This window comes from Nerophis lumbriciformis, linkage group LG02 (assembly GCF_033978685.3).
Source record: "Nerophis lumbriciformis linkage group LG02, RoL_Nlum_v2.1, whole genome shotgun sequence".
In the NCBI taxonomy this organism is placed as follows: Eukaryota; Metazoa; Chordata; class Actinopteri; order Syngnathiformes; family Syngnathidae; genus Nerophis; species Nerophis lumbriciformis.
This window is the reverse complement of record NC_084549.2, coordinates 30,782,303-30,807,404: the sequence shown is the minus strand read 5'-3', so window position 1 is coordinate 30,807,404 and position 25,102 is coordinate 30,782,303. Positions and strand designations below refer to the sequence as shown.

The following is a 25,102-nucleotide window of genomic DNA, read 5'->3' as shown; positions in this document are numbered from 1 at the left end:
TCCATCCATTTTCTACCGCTTGTCCCTTTCAGGGTCGCGGGGGGTGCTGGAGTCTATCTCAGCTGCATTCGGGTGGAACACATCTAATTGGATTAAAAGCCTCACCGGAATAAAAATACTTAATGTAAACTAGAGATGTCCGATAATGGCTTTGTTGCCGATATCCGATTGTCCAACTCTTAATGACCAATTCCGATATCAACCGATACCGATATATACAGTTGTGGAATTAACACATTATTATGCCTGATTTTGTTGTGATGCCCCGCTGGATGCATTAAGCAAAGTAACAAGGTTTTCCAAAATAAGAGAACAACTTCAACTCAAGTTATGAAAAAAAGTGCCAACATGGCACTTCCATATTTATTATTGAAGTCAAAGTGCTTTTTTTTTTTTTTAACATGCCTCAAAACAGCAGCTTGGAATTTGGGACATGCTCTCCCTGAGATAATCCTGATACCCACTACAACTATGGGAAATACTCTACTTTGACTTTCACAATGTGCATTATTTTTTTTTTTTTTAAACATGCCTCAAAACAACAGCTACAAAAACAATGAAGGCACACAGCTTCAGTCCAGAGTATACTAGAGTAATAAAGTAAACAATAACATAGTCCTCATTTAGTGCAAGGCTGCCTGGCATACTGTATAACAGGGAATTATAAACTGGGCTCACATCCATCTTCCGCTTGTATTCATCGTGAATCTCCTTATGATTCTTGAAGAGGTGGGAGATCAAATTGCTCGTATTATGCAGATGTCTGTGATGTCAGCTATACTTTGGTAGTGAAGCAGGGACTACATTTGATATTCTCAGAATGAAGTGATTGTCTTGCTGCTGTCTCCCAACATTCAACATGTACAGAAGTAGCAACTTTTTTTTTTCACTCCTTGGTGGATTATTTTGCAGTTGTACTGAACAACAACAAAAAGAGACCGAGTGTCCAATGTGGGATTCTTTGTTTGGGCGCTTGATTCCGTGGAATGATACGCCAGACAAGTTTGTCAACGTAACGTTTGGACGTACATTCCTCGAGAGGGAATTTAAAAAAAATTCAGTGTCTCAATCAAATACTTAAGAGTGTAAAAATAAGTAGACCATTAATCCATCCATCCATCTTCTTCCGCTTATTTGAGGTCGGGTCGCGGGGGCAGCAGCCTAAGCAGGGAAGCCCAGACTTTCCTCTCCCCAGCCACATTTAAACTTTGACTTGCATATTCCATCTTTTCTTCCGACTTTCTTCCTCACCTTTTTTTTCAAAGGCGAAACAAGGAAACACTTGCTGGGTTGATTTTTGGTCAACTCAGCTGTGACGAGATCTCTTTCGTGGACATGTAGCCACATTTGTAGACTTTGCTTAGTGATGTGCGTATCGATACCGAAATATTAACACCGGCATTAAAGATCAAAATATCGATACTTTTGATACTTTGGTTCAGCTTTTTCCACTGAGGGCCGCATACTGAAAAGTCAAAGTATGTGAGACCCATATTATTTGTTTATTGAAAAAAATGTTTAAAACAGATATTGTTGTTAACTTTGTATTATAGGTGACTAAGTACATTGATATTAATTATAGAACATTTCAGCTTTTTCTCATTACCATTTTTTGCTATTTTTTTTTACATTATTATTACTGTTTTGTAATAATAATAATAATATTGTGTAACTGCATGACCAAGTGTGTCATAAATTCTGACTGTACAACAATATTTTTGTTCAGTTACACATTTAAGTGTTTATTATGGTTGTTGTAATTTTTCAAATTAATTCATAAGTTAGTATTAATTGAATTTTTCTATTAACTAACTAAACTTTTTTTATATTTTAATTATATTTTATTTTTATTTTGAGAGCTTCTAATATTTTAGATCAGGGTTGTATACGGCCGCATACGGAAAGTCATTTTGATATTATATTTTTTTGAAATAATGCTATAAACAGATATTAATTTGAAGAGAACATGTTGTGTTATAGGTCACTTAGTATATTATTATTAGTTAAAAACACTCAGCCTTTTCTCAGCTTTTTTTCCTACATTTTTACTGATTGTTTTTCTTTTTATTCTCATAGTAAAAATGGTTTTATTATTTTACTTATTTTCTTTTTTATGTTATGTTATTTCCATTTATTTTATGCTCCCAACCAACTGCTAATGGTTTGAAACCGCATGTTTGTGTACTTTGCATGATTTTGTCCTCTGTTTTTTCTGTTGTATTAGCTTTGCTACATTTTTATCCACCCCACTTTCTCAATATACTTCAGAGTTTTAAAATAAACTCTATTGTATTATTTATGCTACGGGTTATGTTATTTGAAATACACAACTTTAAAAATGTTAGCAGACACATTAGATATATTTGCACAAAAGTATCGGATTGTTATTGCTAATACCAGCCTGAATTTTACTCGTATCGGATAGAAAAGAAAATCAGTGGTATCGCACATCACTACTGTAGTAGTACAGTAAATGCAATAAGCAGGTTGTCAACTTGCATTCAAGCTATAAAAAAAATCAGAAGAGTATCTTTCTGTTAGAATATTTATGAAATCTCTCCCATAAAGCACAGCTTGATGATAAATAAAGTAGAGCTGCTGGGTTATCGCTCCCTGTGCAAACACCACCACGCTTTGCTCCAAAGCACAACTTGCACAGTGAGTGGAGAAAATCAATCTGAGCATCCTTGATAAAGAAATGAGCTGTGCGACGCTCTGATAATTGTCATGGACTCAAGTCAGCTTGACTCCTTTAATATTTAGCATTTTGTCACAAATAAGTGGTGTCTGTCACCATTTTGTAAATTAAAAGTTAAAGCGATGAGTCAATGCATTTATAAATCATTGTGAATGTTAGAGGTTAAACAAAGGCTTCACTGCCACTCACTATCTGATTTAATGACAATGCAAGAGTTGGATGACCTAAGCTTTGTACGTCAGACAAAAGTTGCCATAAAGCAGCAGCCATGTCCATAGCAACCAGCTTGTGTGAAAATCAACTCAAGGTTTTTGCCATTTCTTTACTCGCTGAATATGGAAATACAAGAGCCGTGTACGCTGCAGATAACTAAAAAATGCTCAATATTTAAGATTTGTGCGTATCTTAGTTTGTGTACATGTTTCAATTCTAGAAATACATTAGTAGGCACAACAAAACACGAGTTTTTGGCTCCAAAATGCTCAGTACATAGAGCTAGTAAAATCCAACTGGGCTGGGGATTTAAAATGTCAGTGAAGAAAGCTAATAACAGCAAAACATGACAGTTTAAGATTTATGAATAGTCTTTATTTAGTAGATACAAATGCATGTAATGACAACAGAGAGTGATGAAATAAAGTAAATGTGATCATACTGTGAGGAATCAATGCACACAAGCAGTAGCAGTAGTGTAACAAGTAAGACAGACATGAGTGATGAATAAGGACCAACATGTCACTTCAGCACTCAAAACATCAGCAAATGGGCTTTATTATTAAAACACTTTTCTACCTTCAAGGCACTCAAAGTGCTTTAAAACCTTGCACAATGTTTGATGGTGTTTGTTGCAGAGGAAGGAAATGAAATGTGGTCCACTGGAACTTTTTACGTTTAGAAGCAAATGGACTTATGACCTCTTCGATGTTTGAACATGATTGCATGTGCTAGAATTGCGTTTCCCTACATTAACAACTTCACTATGTTCATTTGGTATGCAGGAAACAGAGTTCAGTTGTCCTGGTTGGACTGCAGCTCACAGTTAGACTCTCCTGTTGTGTCCACCTCCTGGTGCATGTGGCTAAGGATTTTGACCAGGCTCTCCAGCTGAGGGTTCCCCCCAAACTCTTTGACTAGTCGATAGGACTCTGCCTCCAGGTCACGTAGCGTCTGGCGGGTGTACGCGAACGAGCCCACCTTCTCCAAGTAGTCCACGCAGTAGCGTTTAATGTCCATGTTCTCGGTGCGCTGCCGGAGGATGTTCTGCACCTGGGTGCTCTCAGGGCGTGACCAGATGGCGTGGATTGTGGGAAAAGAGAACTTCCCTTCTGTTAGGTCCTCGCAGAAGCTCTTGTTCTCGCTGTACTCGCGTGAGCTCAGGTTGGCGTAGTCATCCCGGATCTGAAAGAAGAGACCCAGCGTGTCCAGGAGTGGTTTCAAGTCCTGCTTCCAGTCGGAGAAGAGCTGCATTAGGCCTACTGCCAGGCCGAAGAGCCCACCAGTTTTCTGCAGCACCATGTTGCGGTACTCCTGCTCGGTGGGACAGGTGTACGTGTCTCGCCAATGGATGTCCAAGCCCTGGCCGCGGTGCAGCTCCAGCAGCTGCCGCGTGAAGACGCGCACAGCCTCTGGGTGCTCCAGCGTCAGCACCTTTTCCAAACCCAAGAAGTAGACGTAGTTAGCGGAGTTGATGACGGAAGGAATGCCGTAGATGCTGTGGGCTACGGGGAAGCCTCGCCGCAGCTTGGAGCTGTCCTCAATGTCATCTATGAGCAAGCTGGCGTTGTGCAGCATCTCCGTCACTTCGATGATCACCTAAACAACACAATGGATACTCAGGTAAGTGGCCCTTTTTAACAATAATAATTAATTCACCAGACCTGACCTGCAACATAAACAATATTACAGCAAGGTTTACTTCAGGTACTCCTTGTATCGCTGACAGTACAAATATTGTTTTGTTGATGCACTGCAGCTGGCAAACAGCAGAGGGCGCCATGTTTACATGCTCACTCACACAATGCTAATCTGAGGGTCTGAGAGAAAAAGACCAGGTGGGAGACTGGAAGTCGAGCTCAACACCTCTTTACCTCTTCAAAAATACTAGATTACTCGAAGTATTTCAAATGTATTAAAAAAGATAACAGTATAGTTTGCAAATATATTTGGTTAGTTTTTAGAATGTTAGTGTGTAGATTTCCACCAAGACTGAATTATTGCCACAAGTGCATGTATTTTTCTTTGGTCCATGTGCCATAACCCTAATAATTTGTTTTACTATGGCAAAATGAATGCTGCAAACAAATTGGAAATGAAAAACTTTTCTTTGCTTTAAGAGAATAGTTATTCCAGAATACCCTTCAATAAAGTATCTTCCTAATTGGATGCCTTACACTCCCTCACAATATCCTTTGCATCTGTAATGCCTAAGCACACATGTAAAGTTGATATGCAAGTGAATACACATGTTAAAATAAATAAAAGCCTGTTAATGATATTACTCTTAGGACAACTTTCCAATCAGTTTTCTACAAAGCACACTTAAGACAGTTTAACACTTTTCCCTTGCCTTTGTTGCTATAGTTCTTATGTGAAGTTCAGTTTGTTTTTAAATCACTGCTCCATGTGTAAGAACCTTGAGAGGACATCTGTTGTATTAGCACAATGTGCTTATATACTTCACTTAAAAGTAGTTTGTGGGTATCCTATTATGGTGAGGATATTCCAGGACACAATTTTGAGAAAAAATCTAATTGGGATTTTTCTCTCCAAGGTTGCGATTAAATTAGCTGTTAACGAGTGAAGGAAGACATGTTACTTTGAGACTGTCAATCCACATCTTCTTGTCTCAAGGTGCCACACATTAGAACAATATGCAATGATTAAAAAAAAAAAGTTTTTTAATGCAGACAGACTGAGCGCTTTTGCCTACATCATGCTATTAAACTGAAGAAATAACCAGTTAAACTATACAGTGTTTACTATGTATGTTATCGCAATATATAATACAAGTAACCATTTGAAATGATTAACTTATATTTGTTGGCCCTGCGATGAGGTGGCGACTTGTCCAGGGTGTACACCGCCTTCCGCCCGAATGCAGCTGAGATAGGCTCCAGCGACCCCAAAAAGGGACAAGCGGTAGAAAATGGATGGGATGGAACTTATATTTCTCATAACTGTAGAAATGCTTACTATTGTACTGTAATTGAAAGGTAAATAACTTTGTTATACTAAATATATATACACATAAAAGCAAAAATTACTCATTTCTGTAAGCAAAATGTTTACCTAAATAAATATTGAGCATCATTTTTTTCTCAGTTGGAAAAAGGAGACCGGACGTTGTCTTTGTTTACTGCTATCACATGATCACTTGCTCGTTTATCCATGTTCATAGGTTCAAATTGCCCATCCAATTTAAAGCTGAAATATTACCACAACAATACAAATAATAATTTGGTTTGTAATCATATCTTCTCCCTCCTAATTTTTGTTTCTTTGCGACACTTCTCAGTAGCGATTCGGGAGGCTGTCTGTACGTGTGCTTCCTGTGTGTAAAGCTGCCGCCCCACTCTCTGCCTACCAATAACAATGGTAAATGAGTTATACTTGTATAGCGCTTTTCTACCTTCAAGGTACTCAAAGCGCTTTGACAATATTACCACATTCACCCATTCACACGCTGATGGCAGGAGCTGCCATGCAAGGCGCTAACCATGACCCATCAGGAGCAAGGGTGAAGTGTCTTGCTCAAGGACACACGGATCGTGACGAGGTTGGTAGAAGGTGGGGATTGAACCAGCAACCTTTAGGTTGCTGGCACGATCACTCTCCCAACTGCGCCACGCCATCCATCAAAGATTGTGATTTGAATAACTGAAAAGAGGTCTTACTGTGTTCAGTTAATTCTACTGTTAAACACGTTTAAGTGCTGAGAGAGCGATGCACACAGTGAGACCTCTTTCTCCTTGTTTGAAGTGAGAGATAAACGCGGGGCTCAACTATTCTGATTGGTGAACAAGTCTGTCACTCAACTGCTGACGAAAAAAAAACCAAATGCGGTTATTTATCGCACTAATTAAAACCTTGCCATCGATTCGATGTCGATTAATCCTGCAGCCCTATTCCATGTTGGAATAATAATGAATTTACTGTCAAGCGTGTGTTTGTATTCCTGTGCCCACTTGTAAAAATAAGAGTTTGCGCGAGGGGCCAAGCTGCACAAAGGAAAGCTTCGTGGGTCAGGCAGATGGCCAAGGCCGCCAAACAACCTTTCACTCACCCCGAAACCTTGGCAGGCCACTTGCATGTGAAGACACCGCGTTAGCTACACATAAGAAGGTTGTTGACTTCAAACTGTACTCCCAATAACTGCTCATCAAAAAGCAGTGTTGCAGGCTCACATTAACTGAATGTTTGGTGTATATACAAGCTGTGCTGCCACAGTAAAACCAAAACTCACATCAATAAATGGCTCAAAGATAATTACTTTTGAATGTGTTTAGCAAGACTGCCCGTGCCTTCACTGCTCCACAAGTCCTCATTGATTTCTCGCCACGATTTGCTGATGGTGCAAGTTTCTTTTTGCCAAAGCCATAAATGCTGATCTGTTAAGAATGCAGACAAGTGCAGTATACCAAGGGGAAGTCAGTAGTAGCAATTAGCGGTCTTTTTGTTGGCTACACAAGCAGAGTTTTTAAAGTAAAAACTGACTAATGCCATAAAACAATGATTATCAAACAGCATACATGCATCATTACATAGAGCAAGCCCCAAACACCACCACCATTTAAAAAACATCCCCCAGGAGTGAGCAGGATGTGGTTACTGGACAACTGTAGTTTAGACCAGTGATTCTCAAACTGTGGTACATGTACCACTAGTGGTACCCCAAATAATCACTTGATCAAAGTACAGTGTTTTATTTTCCTATTCAAACACAGTGTTACCTTTCAAACTGTGTAATGTTACAGTGGCAAAAATATGAAATATACCTGTTAAATAAATATCTGCCTCGTTTTAAATGAAGACTTAGGTCTACTACGCTACTGTATTTTAATGTTGGTTATTGTGGTGGTACTTGGAGAGCCAAGTTTTTTCTGAGGTGGTACTTGGTGAAAAACGTTTGCGAACCACTGGTATAATCAATTAACTACAGTCAAACTGTCTAATGGACTGCACCATACTAACAGCCCAGCGTGGAAACATCACAAACACGGCACACATTACGTTTAATGTACAGTTGATGCCCAAATGACTGATACTCCATGCTCACTACCTCCATTTATCTGAAGGCACAGTAGTTTCCATGGCGGCGACTTCTTGGCAGCAAAGCACTAACGATGGTGAGAGGAGCGCTCTCAGTCTGCATGATGGGTTCAGCGGGAGTTTACTGAGCCGCCACACGAGGAGGAGGAGGGGCGCGGGGGCACATTGAGCCATAATTCACTCCCGATTGGAATTAGAAGGCATGTCGCAGAGGACTGAAGTCAAATGTGTTTGTGATACGAACAAATGTAGGTCACATGAAGCGCAAAGAGAAATGTCAATATGAAGAGGAACACAAAGCGGGGGAGCAGCCAGGAAATGTGACATGTTGTAATAATAATGTTGTGAATCTTCAGTAGCGCTGCCAATTGGATACATTAAAAATTCATGTACACATCAACAAAAAAAAGTGAATTGTAGTAGCCACAAAAACAATTGTGGTTATTATTTTTTTCAAGAGAGAAGATTGTTGTACAGCATGATAAGGCATCAAGATTGTTCTCTGCGTTTACATCACAACCCAGCGATGTGTAAGCAGTGCAAAGCTCATCAGGGCGATGCTCAATAAAATCTAATGAATCCTAAATAGATCCACATTTCATTTGATAAAAAACAATTGTCAGGTGTACTTATGCGCCTTAAAGTGAGATATTTAGTTGATGAAATCATCGTGGTCAGATGTATTGCCTTTATTAGCAAGTTCTACATTTTTACCAGATAATGCAATAATAAATTCAAAAACTGATCGTGTGAACTGACTAAAAAAGTACTTTGTGCCTTAAAAGCATCTTTTTTCTTCACCCTCCTGCTATTAATAACAAAACATTAAACTGTTTGTTGTAATATGATAAAGTAGGAAAATGACTTTCACAGAGATTGTTTAGTTATCTACCCGTACATCCATTTTCTACCGTTTGTCCCACGGGAAGAAGGCAAGGGTATCTGGGCAAGTGGCTACCTCATCACAGGGAGAACACAGAGACAAGCATTTACACTCACATTGACACGCTAGGGCCAATCTTTAGTGTTGCCAATCAGCCCATCCCCCTTTAGGTATGGTGATCAATGTATTAATAAACCAGTTAGAAAAGTTATAAAGTTATAATATTAAAGCATACGTGGATAGTCGTTTTCCGACTGTAGGGACTTTTTGGAGTTCCTATAACCTTTTTAGTACTGAGCAGTTTGTCGTCGTGTTCCAACATACGGGAACTAGGGATTATAGCCCTCAGATCCTAGAACCATTTTAGCTCCTACTCTGAGGCAGGGTCTAAACTGAGTCCCATAGGAACTAAAATACGTAGGTGTTTGGTGATTGGTTGAACTGACTATATGCGCTTCTCCTAAACACAACACAGACCCGCCATTTTTAAAAAGTTTCACAGCGTTGTTTACTAGATCGCAACTGGAAAAATGGACATAGCCAGCGATAAATGGATAATTTATTCATTAAATGTTCAATCCACTGCTCATCGGTAAAATTGGGGACAACCCTTCTCCACCAGTCTTCTACTTTAGTCCGAACCCAGATGGACGGCGAGGAGTGTTGTGCAATGAGTTGCAGCAACATCTGAAATACAACGAGAATACGTGAGTTACACAATACGTAACGTCTAAAATATCCACACATTGTAATCTGCTCAATACTAACAGTCAAATACCGCCTGGAATGTTTACTTATAGGATACGTAGGCCTATATTATCAGCACATACGGTAATTAATAATAAGTGACTTACATGTTTCCTTCTTCATCTGCGGCGTGTTGCTATCCTTTAGTCTTCCATGAAACAGTAATGTCACATGTCGCTGGATTCCTCGTGCCCTTACTCCCTCGGTGTGCTCCTCCATTAACGTAATTAGATGCGAATTTTACCACCAATTGTTATTATTCCTGGCAAGCAGACGATCATGAACACAGTATCCGCCGAGGTCTCCATTGTTTTTCTGTTCACTTTTTGCGGGCGGGTTGTTGGTTGTTTTGCAGTGGTGGGTGAAGCACTCAAGTAATACGTCACAGGTCGCAGGCGAATGTGCGTCACACATGTCTCTTACCAAGCATCCCCAGCATCCCCAGCCATGTGCGAATGTGAAAAGGAAAAGTCCCTATAGGGAAGGGTAGTTCCTATAACTATACTCGAGTGTGGTAGTTCTTAGAACTGCATCCCGAAAACTAGTATATGCGAATCCGGCTTATGATGGTACAAACCCCGTTTCCATATGAGTTGGGAAATTGTGTTAGATGTAAATATAAACTGAATATAATGATTTGCAAATCCTTTTCAACCCATATTCGATTGAATGCACTACAAAGACAAGATATTTGATGTTCAAACTCATAAACTTTTTTTTTTTTTTTGCAAATAATAATTAACTTAGAATTTCATGGCTGCAACACGTGCCAAAGTAGTTGGGAAAGGGCATGTTCACCACTGTGTTACATGGCCTTTCCTTTTAACAATACTCAGTAAACGTTTGGGAACTGAGGAGACATTTTTAAGCTTCTCAGGTGGAATTCTTTCCCATTCTTGCTTGATGTACAGCTTAAGTTGTTCAACAGTCCAGGGGTCTCCGTTGTGGTATTTTAGGCTTCATAAGTTTTAACTTGCACTTACAGATGTAGCGACCAACTGTAGTTACTGACAGTGGGTTTCTGAAGTGTTCCTGAGTCCATGTGGTGTTATCCTTTACACACTGATGTCGCTTGTTGATGCAGTACAGCCTGAGGGATCGAGGGTCACGGGCTTAGCTGCTTACGTGCAGTGATTTCTCCAGATTCTCTGAACCCTTTGATGATATTACAGAGCGTAGATGGTGAAATCCCTAAATTCCTTGCAATAGCTGGTTGAGAAAGGTTTTTCTTAAACTGTTCAACAATTTGCTCATGCATTTGTTGACAAAGTGGTGACCCTTGTCTCATCCTTGTTTGTGAATGACTGAGCATTTCATGGAATCTACTTTTATACCCAATCATGGCACCCACCTGTTACCAATTTGCCTGTTCACCTGTGGGATGTTCCAAAAATAAGTGTTTGATGAGCATTCCTCAACCTTATCAGTATTTATTGCCACCTTTCCCAACTTCTTTGTCACGTGTTGCTGGCATCAAATTCTAAAGTTAATGATTATTTGCAACAAAAAAAAATGTTTATCAGTTTGAACATCAAATATGTTGCCTTTGTAGCATATTCAACTGAATATGAGTTTTTGCAAATCATTGTATTCCGTTTATATTTACATCTAACACAATTTCCCAACTCATATGGAAACGGGGTTTGTACAACCATCTTAAAAGACGATACAATATATTGGTTTCACGAGAACAAGATGAGTTCAGACGAGATTTGAATATTAATTTGCCATGTAGGGTGGAAGTGTTGGAACAACACCACCACTGCTTTTAGGAAAACTACTATGACATGGTTTATATGTCGTATACAGTAAATATATTTTCATTTGGCTGAGTCACAAAATAATGCAGGTGCACTTTTGAGTTCTTTTATAACTTTGCATGCGTGAAGAACTTGAACTTGTTTCCACAAATAAAGACTGAAATTAAAAACGATTCAAGTTAAAATAAAGTAAATATAATTAAATGTCTTTTTTGAGGTACTTTGCGGCACCTTCTGCATCTCTGATACTGCAGGTGTAAAGTACCATTGGTGCATGTATTGTTTTATATGGGAGGTGCTGCAGTAGCATATTGCTGCAGTGGGAACAAGACAGTGCTTTTCTTTAGTGTTTTGGACACCAAGACACGACAGGGGCGGTATAGCTCGGTTGGGAGAATGGCCGTGCCAGCAACTTGTGGGTTCCAGGTTCGATCCCCGCTTCTGCCAACCTCGTTCCTGCCGTTGTGTCCATGGGCAAGACACTTTACCCACCTGCTCCCAGTGCCACCCACACTGGTTTAAAAATATAACTTAGATATTGGTTTCACTATGTAAAGCGCTTTGAGTCACTGGAGAAACATGCTATATAAATATAATTCACTTCACTTCACTTCCATGACTAGCCGTTTCTGCTTGGACATACACAAACACGCTGGCTGTGGAACTCAAAAAAAGAAAAGCGACCGTGCATCTCCCCCTGGCGCGGGGAACACCAAAGCTAGCTCTTGGTTTGTAGTGTGCGCAATGCAATTAAAGTGCGGCTCCAGTCCTTCGCAACAGACAAATATACTGCTGACTCTTAAAATGGTTTTATCAAAACAAAACAACAGTAAAACACTTGAAAAGGTAAACATCATTTGTTGTCATTATTTCTGAATAGAAATAGTGGGTTGTGGTTGAATGTAATGCGTAATAAAGTTCTGCCTTCTCAGAGAAGCTGAAGGAGCCAGCTCAGGTGGTCCGATAATTGTGTTACGCAGTTGAGGTATACCGTTTTATTGACAGCTATACATTTGATCTTGAATGTGTTTAAATTTAACCTCAAACAGGTGAAAATGTTCAGATTTATGGTACAGAATTTGACCAGCGCGATCAAGCTGTAAAGCACAGTGACAGCAACAAAGAAGCCATTTTCAAAAGCTGTTATACTATCGATTTGTGCCTTAATGTCAAGAACCCACACTGCTTTGGTCCTGTAGATTGTAGGCTATTGCAGGTTTAATACAAAAATAAGTCCAAATATCGATTGAAACTGTGGCTTTACCTGCTGTTGCCCAAAAACACACAAAGTCTGTGTGCTCCATCTGCACCAAACAGCCTGTGAGAATTATCAGTGAGTCAAGGCTTACCAACGTGAACAACCTGACTGACTTCCGCCTATGTCGCCTTTGTGTTAACTCACTTAAACACATTATTTGTATCCTGTTCCTGAGAACCCTTTGATTGGAAACCAATTCAGGATGTAGTCTGCCTTAAATGCACATGCATGGGATGTTGTCTAAACCTCACTTCCCAACAGCTGTACTCAACAAAGAGTTGACAGCACGTGCCTTTTAGGTCACTCTCAATCATGAGGATTTGTGGACTGTGGTTCAAGCCCAGCATGTACAGGACTAGACTCTGCAGGATGACCACGGTTACAATGGCTCTGTGACCCGGATGAGAGTGAGGCTTAGAGGGGTGAGTGAAACTGATTCCAGTGAGTGTGGCTGTGCTACAGTACACTGTTAAAGCCTTACTCTTAATATCCTTAAGAGCTGTGCTGGACAATGAGCTGACAGCTTATTGGTTAGCACCACTCGAATAAATCAATTAGTTTAGCCCAGTGTGTGCAAGTTACATAGGAAATGTATGAATACATGCCTGTTTGTCCTTTTTCAGGACCTCTGCAGAAGGTTACAATCATTATCGGACTGAGATGAAGTTTAAAGAGGTACTGCACTCCTTTTGAAATGTTGCCTATCATTTACAATTGTGAGACAAGAACATGTCCTTTTTTTTTGTGCATTTTAAATTGCAAAAAAATAATAAAAAAATACTCTGGCAAGAGGTGGCTAACAATGTAGCTAATGAAATGATTCTATTTTGCCTATAAAGTCTTTTTAAAAAGCATCCTATAACACTAGCTATGTGTACATGGACAACATGTACATCTGATCATTATTTGGATTAGAATGTTACTGTATACATGGACCCTGAAAAAATGATCTGATGATGACGACATGCATTTTCATGCATCACACCTTAAATCGGAATACTTTGACATGTGCAGAAGCTAACAAACAGAACGGTGTGTTTGTTTGTGCTATGGCGCCATCTCTTGGAAGAGTTTGCTCACTGCAGGTGCTGAAAAAGTGACTTACACTGTTAAACATGGCTTTCTGCTTGTCCGACGTTTTTACGGTATTTATCATTTTTTCGTTCTTCACTGCTTTTGTTTTACATCTCTTTTTGAAATGGAGCTGTTCTGTGCTTTTTATATTGTGATTATGTACGGGTAACGGCGCGTCTTCATGTTACGACATTCTTTGTATGTGTTTGAGGCTAGCAGTTAGCACTTGGAGTAGCTGTAATGTCGTGAATAAAACAGCTCGTTCATCCCTTTTGTTACATCGACACGTGACACTCCAGACCATACTTTTGTTTTTGCTACACTCGTTTTAAAGCAACAAACCCAACAGTATATTACGCTACTTCTGTACATGTTGAATGGGGAGAGACAGCAACAAGACATTCCCTTCAATCAGAGACTATTATATTTAGTTATAACTGACATCAGAGACATGCGCAGTAAGGATAATTCTAACCAGAATTTCAGATGTTTTCATGTGCTACAATCCAAATGACTTTTGGCATAAACCACCTGTCTCGATCGGAATTAAATTTTGACCCGGACGCGTTTGATCGGGTCAGAATATTCCGAACCCTGTGTTTACATGAAGCCTTTTCATTCCGGTTAGGCTTTTAATCCAATTAAATGTGTCTGTGCACATAGCTATAGTGAGCTGTTGCATCGCCTGTAAGTTGGTAAAAGTTTGTGCGACATTATAAATAATGCCTCACCTGTATAGTAAAAGGTTGTGGCTATAAACCCAGAAGTTGGTCAACTTTGACAAGAAACCTAGACCCAGAGACATCGCCAGGAAGACACGACTAGATGCTTGTTTGATGCAAACTTTTTTTCTATGTGAGGAGAGAGGAAGGACTATGCTGAATTCATTATCTAAACTCTGAACTGGGAAGATAAGTCTTGTGCTGAAAGGTATAAACATCCCATCAGTCAACATCCCAGTGAGAGTGGACATTGTACAGTAAGTGATGTTTGTAGTTTGTGTTTCTTATTTGGGACCAAAGTAATCGTAATTGGCTCTCAAAGTCTGCAAGATTTGCATTGTTGGTGATGAAGGGATCTGTGGTTCCTATCTGTACGTCACACGATCATGTGACTGGCTAGTAGGGCTGGGCGATAATCGAATAAACTCGATATATATCGTGGGTTGTCTCTGTTCGATGTAGAAAATGACTATTTTGTGAGTATTCGAGTATGTTCTCAAGCAGTTGCTTTTAGCTGCGAGCATTACACTACAGGCTTTTCTCACTCTTTTCTTGTCTCTCCTTCTCAGAGAGGTAAAACAAGCGCACCTTCTTACACACGTCACATACTGTCGTGCGTGCAACGTCATACGCTCTCGCTGAGCAGAGAGGTAGCGGCATGGGTAACGTTAGCTGTGGCAGGTGGTGCAAGCAGAGCGGTGCGAGTGGTAATACAAGAGAGAGAAGGTGCCAATCTGGTAACAAATGGAGGAAGAAGAATTAATTCCCCCCCCCAAAAAACAGCACGGGGTCCATCGTCTGGCGGTGGTTTGGCTTCAGGCGGGAAGATGTTGAACAGACAACCATAATATGTCAAGTATGCGGCAAAAGCGTTGCGCCAAAAAAATTAGAAGCACTACTAATTTGTACCATCATTTGAAGTCACCCGCTAGAGAATAAGGAGTGCTTGAAACTCTGCAGGTCAACATCTCCGCCGGTGCCACACCCAACAAAATGCCGAAGCAACCAGCACTGACCCAATTGAGCCTGGCGTCTTCTATTTCCAGATCAACACCGTATGAAAAAAACAGAAGGAGATAACGTCCGCAGTAACCTACCACATAGCGAAGGACATATAGTATTTGATTTCCTATTATGCGGCTGATTTTTATTTTACAGTTTTTGAAATATATTATGTGAAATCATGCACAAAAGTGCCCTTTATTTGTTTTAAAATATTGTAGTGGCGTTCTGTACAAAAACTGCACTTTAATTTAGTGTTGTTTTGATATGTCATCTTGGTGACATCATGCACAAAAGTGCACTTATAGCTTGTTTTAAAATGTCTCTGACAATCTTGCACTTTGTTTTGAAATTACATGAATGTTTGTGCCGCTGCTTAATAAATACAGTTTTGGTCAATTGACTTAGTTGTGATTTCCCTCTCTGCATGAAAGATTAAAATGAGCATATATTAATGCAGTATGAACAAGAATGTTTTAATATAGACACATACAATCATCATACTGGTGTGACTTTTAGGCATCAAGTATTAATTCAAACTAAGGCAAAATATCGAGATATATATCGTGACATGGCCTAAAAATATCGAGGTATTAATAAAAGGCCATATCGCCCAGCCCTACTGGCTAGCTCATTATCTCTCAAAATTTATTGGGAATCTGTGACATTGATACTATTTTGATCATATCTATTTACTTGCAAACTTTGTAAGTCTTTTGGTGTCATACATTAGATATACAGTATATGTTAACAGTTTCAATATAGAGGCAACTAGTTTTTTTTCCACTCTACTGGTACTTTAAGCATGATCTACTATTACTCAGCTAGTAAAACCTATAGCTCATCCTCTGTGTATTCGGGCTCAAAAATATAAGGTTCTGGATCATCATTTGTCCTAAAGTAGTCGTCGTTGGCTTTCATGCAGTCTGCCATAATTAGTAGTAGTAGTTTTTGTTGACGGAAATAGTGAACGTTACTATCCGCTCTGTGAAATTAATATGCCCAAAATAATTAGTGCTAGATCAATCAAATAATGCCTGAAAAAGATCATGATTAAAATGACCAAAATACTGTAAATATTAAATGGTATTATGAAAGTGTATGCTACTACATTACATACATAGAATAGAATCCCCATTACCTGCATTGTAAGCCACCTTTTGCTAGTGTTTTTTACGATTTAGAATGCATAAAAAAGAGATACATGTTTCTTGTCTCACATAGGGATTGAAGCTTAGATTTATATTCTGTTGCTTTCAACAATTGTTATGAAATCTGGACTGCAATCTTAGGTAGGCCTAGAATCTAAAATACATGGACAAGAGTTTTTGTACAGCTACTGCAAAAGAGCACACATAAAGAGCTGTAAAAGAATGAGTGGAGATGGAGAAAATGGCTCAAGGGGAAACAGCTACAAGGAGGAAATGCCCCCACCCTAACAGAATAGAAGCTGTCAAAATTGTTTTATTATTTTAAATTTAAAAAAAAGACAGCCAACAGGGTGCAAAGTTTGCACTGTCAAACTCAGCTGGCATTTCACAAGAGTACTATATTGATGCTGCAGTACATTTACACGCATTTACAGTGCAAACAAGCAGAAACAGGATAAAACTTTATTTTATAAGGCAGGTAACGCCATCTTATACTGTATGCTTGACTGGCATAACAAAAGTGCTATTCAAACACATTGGGGCATGTGATAACATGTTAGCGTATCTACAGTTTGTATGTTTGTTAACAAGTTGTTTGTCAAAATATCAAGCACCACTTCAATTAATACTTATTCAAATGTGTGTGTTAAATTGTTACATACATACACTATTTAGAAATGTTTAAGGTTACATAGAATGTGCTTATTCATTACTGTATTTGATTATAAATAGCCGCTATAATACTATTATCATATTTTGACTTTTTTGTTTGACCTGGTTGCACGGTTATGGCCAAAATAATAATCACAATTATTTGTATTAATAAGTAAATTATGATTATTTATCACTATTATCCATTATGATAGGTTGGGGGGATGGGGTTGATTGTTATCCATCCATATGTTTAAATGACATATTTAAGTTTTTGATCATTATTAGTATTACTGTGTCAGCTTTTTCCTCATTAAATTATGTCTTCAGCGCTATTTTTCCCATTTTTTATGTTTTTTTATGGTGGCATAAAAAAAACATCCATGTTTCATGGGTGGCCCACGTCTCATCAATTGGACACCCTTTCTTGACTTGCTTGATTATACATTTCATTGTTTGTTGTGTGAACAATACAGTAACAGAACAGTAACTGTACAGATCCACAAAGAGTTTGAGCAGACCAAAGTCATGTAGGAATTAACTATACACTGCAAAACACCGTCACAAGTAATAACTTTCTGACATGAAACAAATACAAAATATAAAGCAGTTTAGTCAATGAAAATGAAGTCTAAAACAACTATGTAGCTCAGTGCAACAGTTTAGCCAATGAAAATTAAATAGTAGTGACATCTCCCATTTAATACACACGCTTTGTGCCTCACTGACAACTCAGCATGCTGAGACTTTACAGCCTGTGTTCAATTCAATGATACGACAAAACATTTTAGCTATTAAACAAATGACGCGTGACCATCCCAAAAAACAAATGACAAGACGTTATAAACAAGTTATGGCAAAGTTCCATGCACATGGTTTCCTCCTGTCATAAAACTCAGAGTCAGAGCAAGTGAGTGAAGGAGCGACCAGTAACATGATGCTGTGTTGTGCTCATACACAATGGCCTGTGGCGTGGATGTGCGCGCGGTTTGATTTGATATGCAGCGGAGCCTGCTTTTTAAATGTTAAAATCGCCGATGATCACCCTCATTTGTATATTGTACGGTATATTGCATATTGTGTTGTTTCTGTATATTGTGTGGTTTCTTCTTTTTTTTAAATGCAAAGCACCTCAGGGAAGCAACCTAAATTTCGTTGGACCTGTACCTGTACATGCACAATGACAAATAAAGATAATTCATTCATTCATTCATTTAATTGTGGTAGCCGTGATCCCGATTAAAATTCGATTAATTGTGCAGCCCTAATTCTTAGATTTGTTAACCAATTTTAGGCTACACATGATTTTTATTTTTTATTCACATGTTAAATGGAATTTCAATGTTGATTAGCTTAATTTAAACGAAAAGCATAAAAGGTTATGACAACCAGAAAAATCATTGTTTACCATTTTCCCTAAAATAAGAAACGAGGCTATAAAAGTGCGTCTTATCAGATTACGCAAAAAAACAATCGATAAGATTACTAAATCAAATCGATAGCTGCAGCCCTAGTTTTATACTGTAGCTGCTGGAGATACAGGGACTATGCAAACACCTCACAGATAATATACAGTAGAACCTCTATTTACAAACTTATTTGGTTCTTGAACATGGTTTGTAAAGTGAAACGTTTGTATAATGAAGCAGAGTTCCCCATGAGAATCAATGTAAATTAATTAATTGGTTCTCACCTCGACAAAAGTCCCTATTTTAGTAACCTGCACAATTTGAAGAAAATATGTTTATATGTGTGTGTAATAAAAAAAGATTGCGTTACCATAAATGAATGAAAATTAATCAGTGTTTGTTCTGATCGGAGTTAGGCAGCTGCGCACAATGCACAAGTAGTGATGACGTCACACGCCAGAGTGATGATAGTTAGAGCGGTGTGCTCTGCGCCCTTCAAAACAAACTTCATCGGAACTTAACTGAGGTAATTAGTTTGTATTGCAGCAACAAGCTTTCTTATCGTCGGTGCACATAAAGCTTAATCATCTTGAAGCGAAACATGAACGTGAGGATGTTGGAGGTACCATGAATGCTACATGACAGCAAACAGAGGACAAAAAACTATGCTGGCTGAGTTTATCTGCGTTCACTACGGATTAATTAAACAATACCTTTTCGAAATGCACAGCCACAGAACGTAGGACACTTGTCAGTGAAGACCAAGTGCTACAAGATGTCTTTCATTTCGCCAACTAACATCATACAAACTAGAGGTAGTTTGTAGAAAAACGAGATCAGCGCTGTCATCCAAAAAGGTAAATAAGCTTGTTTTTGTAACCAATGGTTTGTAATTAGATGACAGCCAGCAGAAAAGACAGACAGTAACAAGGGAATTGAGAAGCATGGTCTTTGACAACCGTCACGTCTCGCGTCAACACACTGGCACCATTTCCCTCACACACACACTTCAGTCTTCACAATACCAGCGCGACACGTCACACCCGATACAGCAGCACCAACACAATGCAAAAATGGCTTAACCCCTTTGTTTAAACAACTGTTTAAACTAAGGAAAAGTAAATGCAGATGTAAATACTGAACTATGCAAAAAAATGTATGGGTGTGTTTACTATCTGTACCAAGCTTGTATTGCTATTTTGTTGCAAATACTTTGAAAATGTGCATTTAATTCCTACTACACTTACTGTCACCAAGTTTTAAGCAAGTTAATGACTTGCAGTCATTAACTTGGAACTCATAAGATATTGTTTTCCATTGTATTAACAACTTGATCTTTTGGAATTTTGCTAATCGTTTACAATCATTATGAAAGACATGACAAATGGATTGAAAAAAAATGCTTTCTAAATATTAAATAAGCGTAAATAAAAGTCTGCTTACAGCGGAGCCAATCGAAGGTCTTCTATTCTGCCTATAAAATCCGAAAAATAACTATTCAATAAGTGCCAACAATACTACATTTCCATTTTGTGACTTAGACTGAGACAAACTTTAATGATCCACAAGGGAAATTGTTCCACACAGTAGCTCAGTTACAAAGGATGGAAAGTGTAAGGATGGAAAGGACAAAGCAGGTATAAAATATAGTAAAAATGTACCGTAGTAGCAATATAAAATATTACATATGTAATATTTACATAATATATGTACAGTATATGATATATACTGGTATATTATATTATTTATGTATATCATATATACAATATATAACAATTACCATGTACAATATTACAGTATATGTAATAGCTGCAGCATAAAATAGAGAATAGATCCAACAGAAAATAGACATAAACAAAGAGAGGTAGCTAACATAGAAGGTGTCAGGTAATAGACAGATATAATCTATTGCTGTATGGCGAGTGATTATACAGCTGGATGGAATGTGGAATGAAGGAGTTCTTGAATCGGACACTGTGGGAACAAAGCTGAAGGAGCCTGTTGGAGTCTGAACTCAGCTGTCCCTCAATTGTCTGGTGGAGTGGGTGGGTAGGACTGTCCATGATGGCCAGCAGTTTGTCCAGTGTCCTCCTGTCCCTCACTGACACAAACGCCTCCAACTGCGTGCCAATAGTTTGGCCGGCTTTCCGGATCAGTTTGTCAAGCCGGTTTAAGTCCCTTTTGCTGGTGCTGCTCCCCCAAGAAACCACTGCAAAGTACAGGGCACTGGCCACAACAGACTGGTTTAAGATCTCCAACAGCTTGTTGCACACTTTAAAGGACCTAAGCTTCCTCAGGAAAAAGAGTCTGCTCATGCCCTTCTTGTAAACAGCTTTGCTGTTGTCCTTCCAGTCCAGTCTTCAGTTCAAGTGGACTCCCAGGTACTTGTACTGCCCCACTACTTGAATATTTAACCAAGTATTAGTGATATTGTTATAAGCACTAACGCAGACAAACTATTTATAGTGGCACCCTGATCACTACCGTGTGTCCCTATGTTTACATCATCAAGTGGTCTGCTGCTTCCTCGCTCTCTGGAAGTTTATTGTAGATCATAAATCATGCCTCTCACCTGAAAAAAGATGGCTGAGGATATAATCCGACAAGTTGCTACACTTTGACAGCCATTTAGGACCCAGAACTGGTGAGAACAACACAAAAAGACACTTGGTTCCCCCTGCACTCCACGTTTCTTATGAGTCATTTTTCATCCAAATGTGAATATATGAACTCAGCAGTTGGCATACTGATGACATAGGACTTTGTACGGTAAGTGATGTTTTATTATGTTTGTTGGTTTTCATGAAATCTGCGGTAAATAGTGATGAAGAAAACAAATTTTATGATGCGTTTTTTAAATGAATGCTGAAAATTATCAAAATACATAAATATTACATGTTATTATAAATGTGCCCGTTACATTACATACATAATTACATCATGTATATAAAACCCTAATGGAGGTGTTTGGATGTTTTTCTAAGGGCTTTATAGGCAGAATTGAGCGACTTCCATAGACTCCATTTTAAGCAGACTTTTGATCGCATTTATTTAATATTTAGAATGCATTAATAAAATAACATTCATCGTCATGTCTCTCATAATGATTGTGAACGTTAGGCAAAATTCCAAAATAAGTGCAGTTCCCTTTGAACAAAAGTTATTTAGTTATATGGTTTCACCTGCAGTTTGTCCTCTGGAACATTGAGCCAGTGGTTGAATGCTTGAGAAAGTCTTGTCCTCACTTGCTTTCCTGAGGAGGCAAACATGTAAAGTATTGGTTAGTTTATGCATTAATATTAATGGGGTATGTGTCTGGTGTTAATGTTAAACTCCGTAAAAGAATATCCGCCCCTTTGTCTTGATAACAGATGTTTAGTAACTTCAATAGAACAGATACAGTAGGTGTTAGCAGCAGGTCCTCATAAAGATCTAATTTGGAAGCCACGCTTTCTATATAGTCGTGATGTAACGATAAGAAAATTTCGTATATCACGGTTATTGCGACCAAAATGATCACAGTTATTATAACCACGATATTGTTGAATGTGTTCAAAAGTCGTTATACACACTGAAATCTTCTCAACCAAGTTGTATTAAAAAAACAACAACAACCACAGATCATATTGCACATCACTGATCCTTGAGTTAATCAAAGTGCAGTTATCAATCTCGATTTTATGTTCATTTTGAATTGAAGCGGTAACACTGACCGTCGGGAGTTTTACCATGTTTTATCAATAAATTCTTACTGAACAGTGTGGTGTGTCAGTGTTAAAACAATGAGGAGGTTGCAGCACAGACACAGTTACTCACCTGGCAGCTGCAACAAGTATTTGTATGGCTCCAGGAGAATTCGTTCTGAGGCTGCCTCTGGCTCAAGGTCCATCCCTTTGATTCAAAACTTCACACAAATCTTATAGAGGGGGGAAAAGATCGAAACGTTTTCATTAAAATGGGGCCTTGACATTTAGGGCAAAAACAACAATCCTTTAAAAAAAAGGGCACGACACTAAATGAATATATGGGTTGATATACAACAGCTGTGCGCTTCCAATATAGTTCAGCAGTACATTACAGTGTAATGACTACATATCACGTTATTTCTGTGAACGTGCGCATCACATGTTATTTGCCTCATGAAATTAATTACAGTGGTACCATGACTTACGTTTTTTTATGAGATACAGTCTGTCTCTGCTTTTTGGTATGCTTTAAGTTGTGAGCATACGTATATTTAAGTTATCAGCCTTCCCATCGCTAGTGGTTAGCATGTATTGCCATGCTGTATATGTGTGGAGTTAGCATGTTCTCTCCGTGTTTGCATGGGTTATTTTCGGATACTCGAGCTACCTCCCACATCCGCAAAACATGCATTTTGGGTTAACTCAGTGCTTCTCAATTATTTTCAGTTACACTATTTTCAGTACACTTCCTTAGGAAGAAAACATTTTGCGCACCCACTCCACTCTCCGCTGTGACCATAAACAGTATAATTTGTCTATAAAATTGTTACGAGTACACTCCTGCATAACATGTATCCTTATGAAAATGAAGAAACACAGATCAATTTACAACAAACGACTTTATAGGCATTGATTTTTAGTCTGTAACAGAAAAGATTTAAAGTGAATCAATTTGCCTGAAATTCAAAATAATTTTGCATTTTTTTTGGACAAACTTGAACCCTGCGATACTGAAAAATAAAATTACTCTCCATAAATAATTATAAATTCAAACTGATCAGCACATTTACTAAGGAGCAAAACATATAAAACACTTTAACCTCAAAAACAAAAAATTCAAAAAAAAAATGTATGCTGATTTTTTGTATTCAAAATAATGAAGAAAAATAGCTACAATAAACAGGTTTTGTAGTGCACAGCTGTTCGAAGCGGGGTTTGAAGCATGATACTGCATACTAATAAAGCATGTTCCCGGGGTAAGACGCCCCCCAGAATCACACCACGCTGCACCCGAAGGAGGGCCCACCCCACTATTTGAGAAGGACGAGGTTAACTGGAGACTCTAAATTGTCCATAGTTGAGTGTTAGTTTGTACAAATGTGCCCTGCGATTGACTGGTAACTAGTGAACCAGCGTGAATTCAAATGGGATTGGCCCCAGCTCACCCGTGAACCAAATGAGGACTTATTGTAGAAACAATATTGTAGAAACTTATTGGATGGATGATTGGGATTTACCGTGAATCCCCAAGGTACACTTAATTTAATGTCCATCCATTTTTAACCACTTGTCCCTCTCGGGGTCGCTGGAGCCTATCCCAGCTGCACTCGGGCGGAAGGCGGGGTACACCCTGGACAAGTCACCACTTCATCGCAGGGCCAACACAGATAGACAAGCATTCACACTCAGGCCAATTTTGTAAGTGTTGCCAATCAGCGTATCTCCAGGTGCATGTCTTTGTATTTGGGAGAAGACCCAAACTCTACACAGAAAATAATGCATTTTATTATAAATATTTGCTGTTAATATATGTAGAGTGTGTATGCAAATTAGCACACGTGCACAGTCTTGCCAGCATTTTGCTAGCGTTTTTTTAATGAAGTAAACTAGCAGCAATTGAAATGAATGTAAACTAACTGATCACATGACAGGATGTTTGGTGCACATCACATGGTTGACCATGAAAGACCACCAAAATAGTTTTTGGAGAAAACAGCATATGAAGACTTCCATTGAATAAAACAAACAATTTAAGCTTCCAAGCCATTGATTAAAAGTGGTACGTTTTTATAATAATAATAAATAAGACCAGCAATAATGTATTATCTTATTTAATATCATGGCTTAACCAAACTGAGTACAATTCTTAATTTCAATAACATGAGCAACTATTGAACTATCATAATAATACATTATACGTGAAATATTTCCATTGATTTACTATCACCCACCTAACTCATAATGGCGACATAGTAAACATTTAACATATAGAATAGATATCAAATTCAGAAGTTAAATGTATGGTCCAAATAGTGCTAATGTATCTAATCGAAACACGCACAATCAAATGATGTATTATCCGAGTGTACTTAAAAGCAGATGCAATGTACATTCCTTCATCTCCACCTACCTTGGCTCTCTGCTGTCACAATGACTGGCTACTCCTGTTAGCCACACACGGCTAGGTGGCTAGTTTTAGCATGCTAACATCAACTAGCCCCCGACGCGCATTAAGTGTCCTGTTTCGCCACAGTAAGACCTTAGACTCGGGTAACGGATACAACTATCGTGTATATCACTTATTGCTACGAGCCAGCTCACGGAATTGTATGCAACGTTTGTCCCTGAACGGTGCAGATAATATACGTGACTGTCAGGAAAGTTAGCAGCTATATCCGCATTGAGCAGGCGCGGAGAATGTGGGCGGTACTTTATAATGCCGAGCAGTGTGTGTTGCATTTATACACCCACATTACCCGATAGCTACTTCCGGTTCGTAATCTAATGGCGAGT

General features: G+C 38.6%; 2 protein-coding genes across 3 annotated transcripts in view; one reads left to right on the top strand and one right to left on the bottom strand.

Annotated features, from left to right (window-relative positions):
* The window catches only part of b3galnt2 (beta-1,3-N-acetylgalactosaminyltransferase 2), a 57,549-nt gene extending 49,001 nt beyond the window's left edge, over positions 1 to 8,548 (top strand). The window contains exon 14 of one of the 2 annotated variants that reach the window (XR_009815274.1): positions 7,993 to 8,548. The gene's annotated coding sequence lies outside the window, so the exon portion shown is untranslated. Of the gene's footprint in view, positions 1 to 32; positions 1,988 to 7,992 lie in introns of those variants that run through there. The other variant, XR_009815278.1, reaches the window with a different exon arrangement.
* ggps1 (geranylgeranyl diphosphate synthase 1) lies at positions 3,265 to 25,035 on the bottom strand. Its single transcript, XM_061960684.1, has 4 exons — positions 24,720 to 25,035; positions 22,440 to 22,539; positions 21,806 to 21,876; positions 3,265 to 4,510 (listed from the first exon to the last, which is right to left on the bottom strand). Exons 2-4 carry the CDS (start codon positions 22,510 to 22,512, stop codon positions 3,707 to 3,709), a joined length of 948 nt encoding a protein of 315 aa, XP_061816668.1. The 5' UTR covers positions 22,513 to 22,539; positions 24,720 to 25,035; the 3' UTR covers positions 3,265 to 3,706.
* Between the last annotated feature and the right edge of the window lie 67 nt (positions 25,036 to 25,102).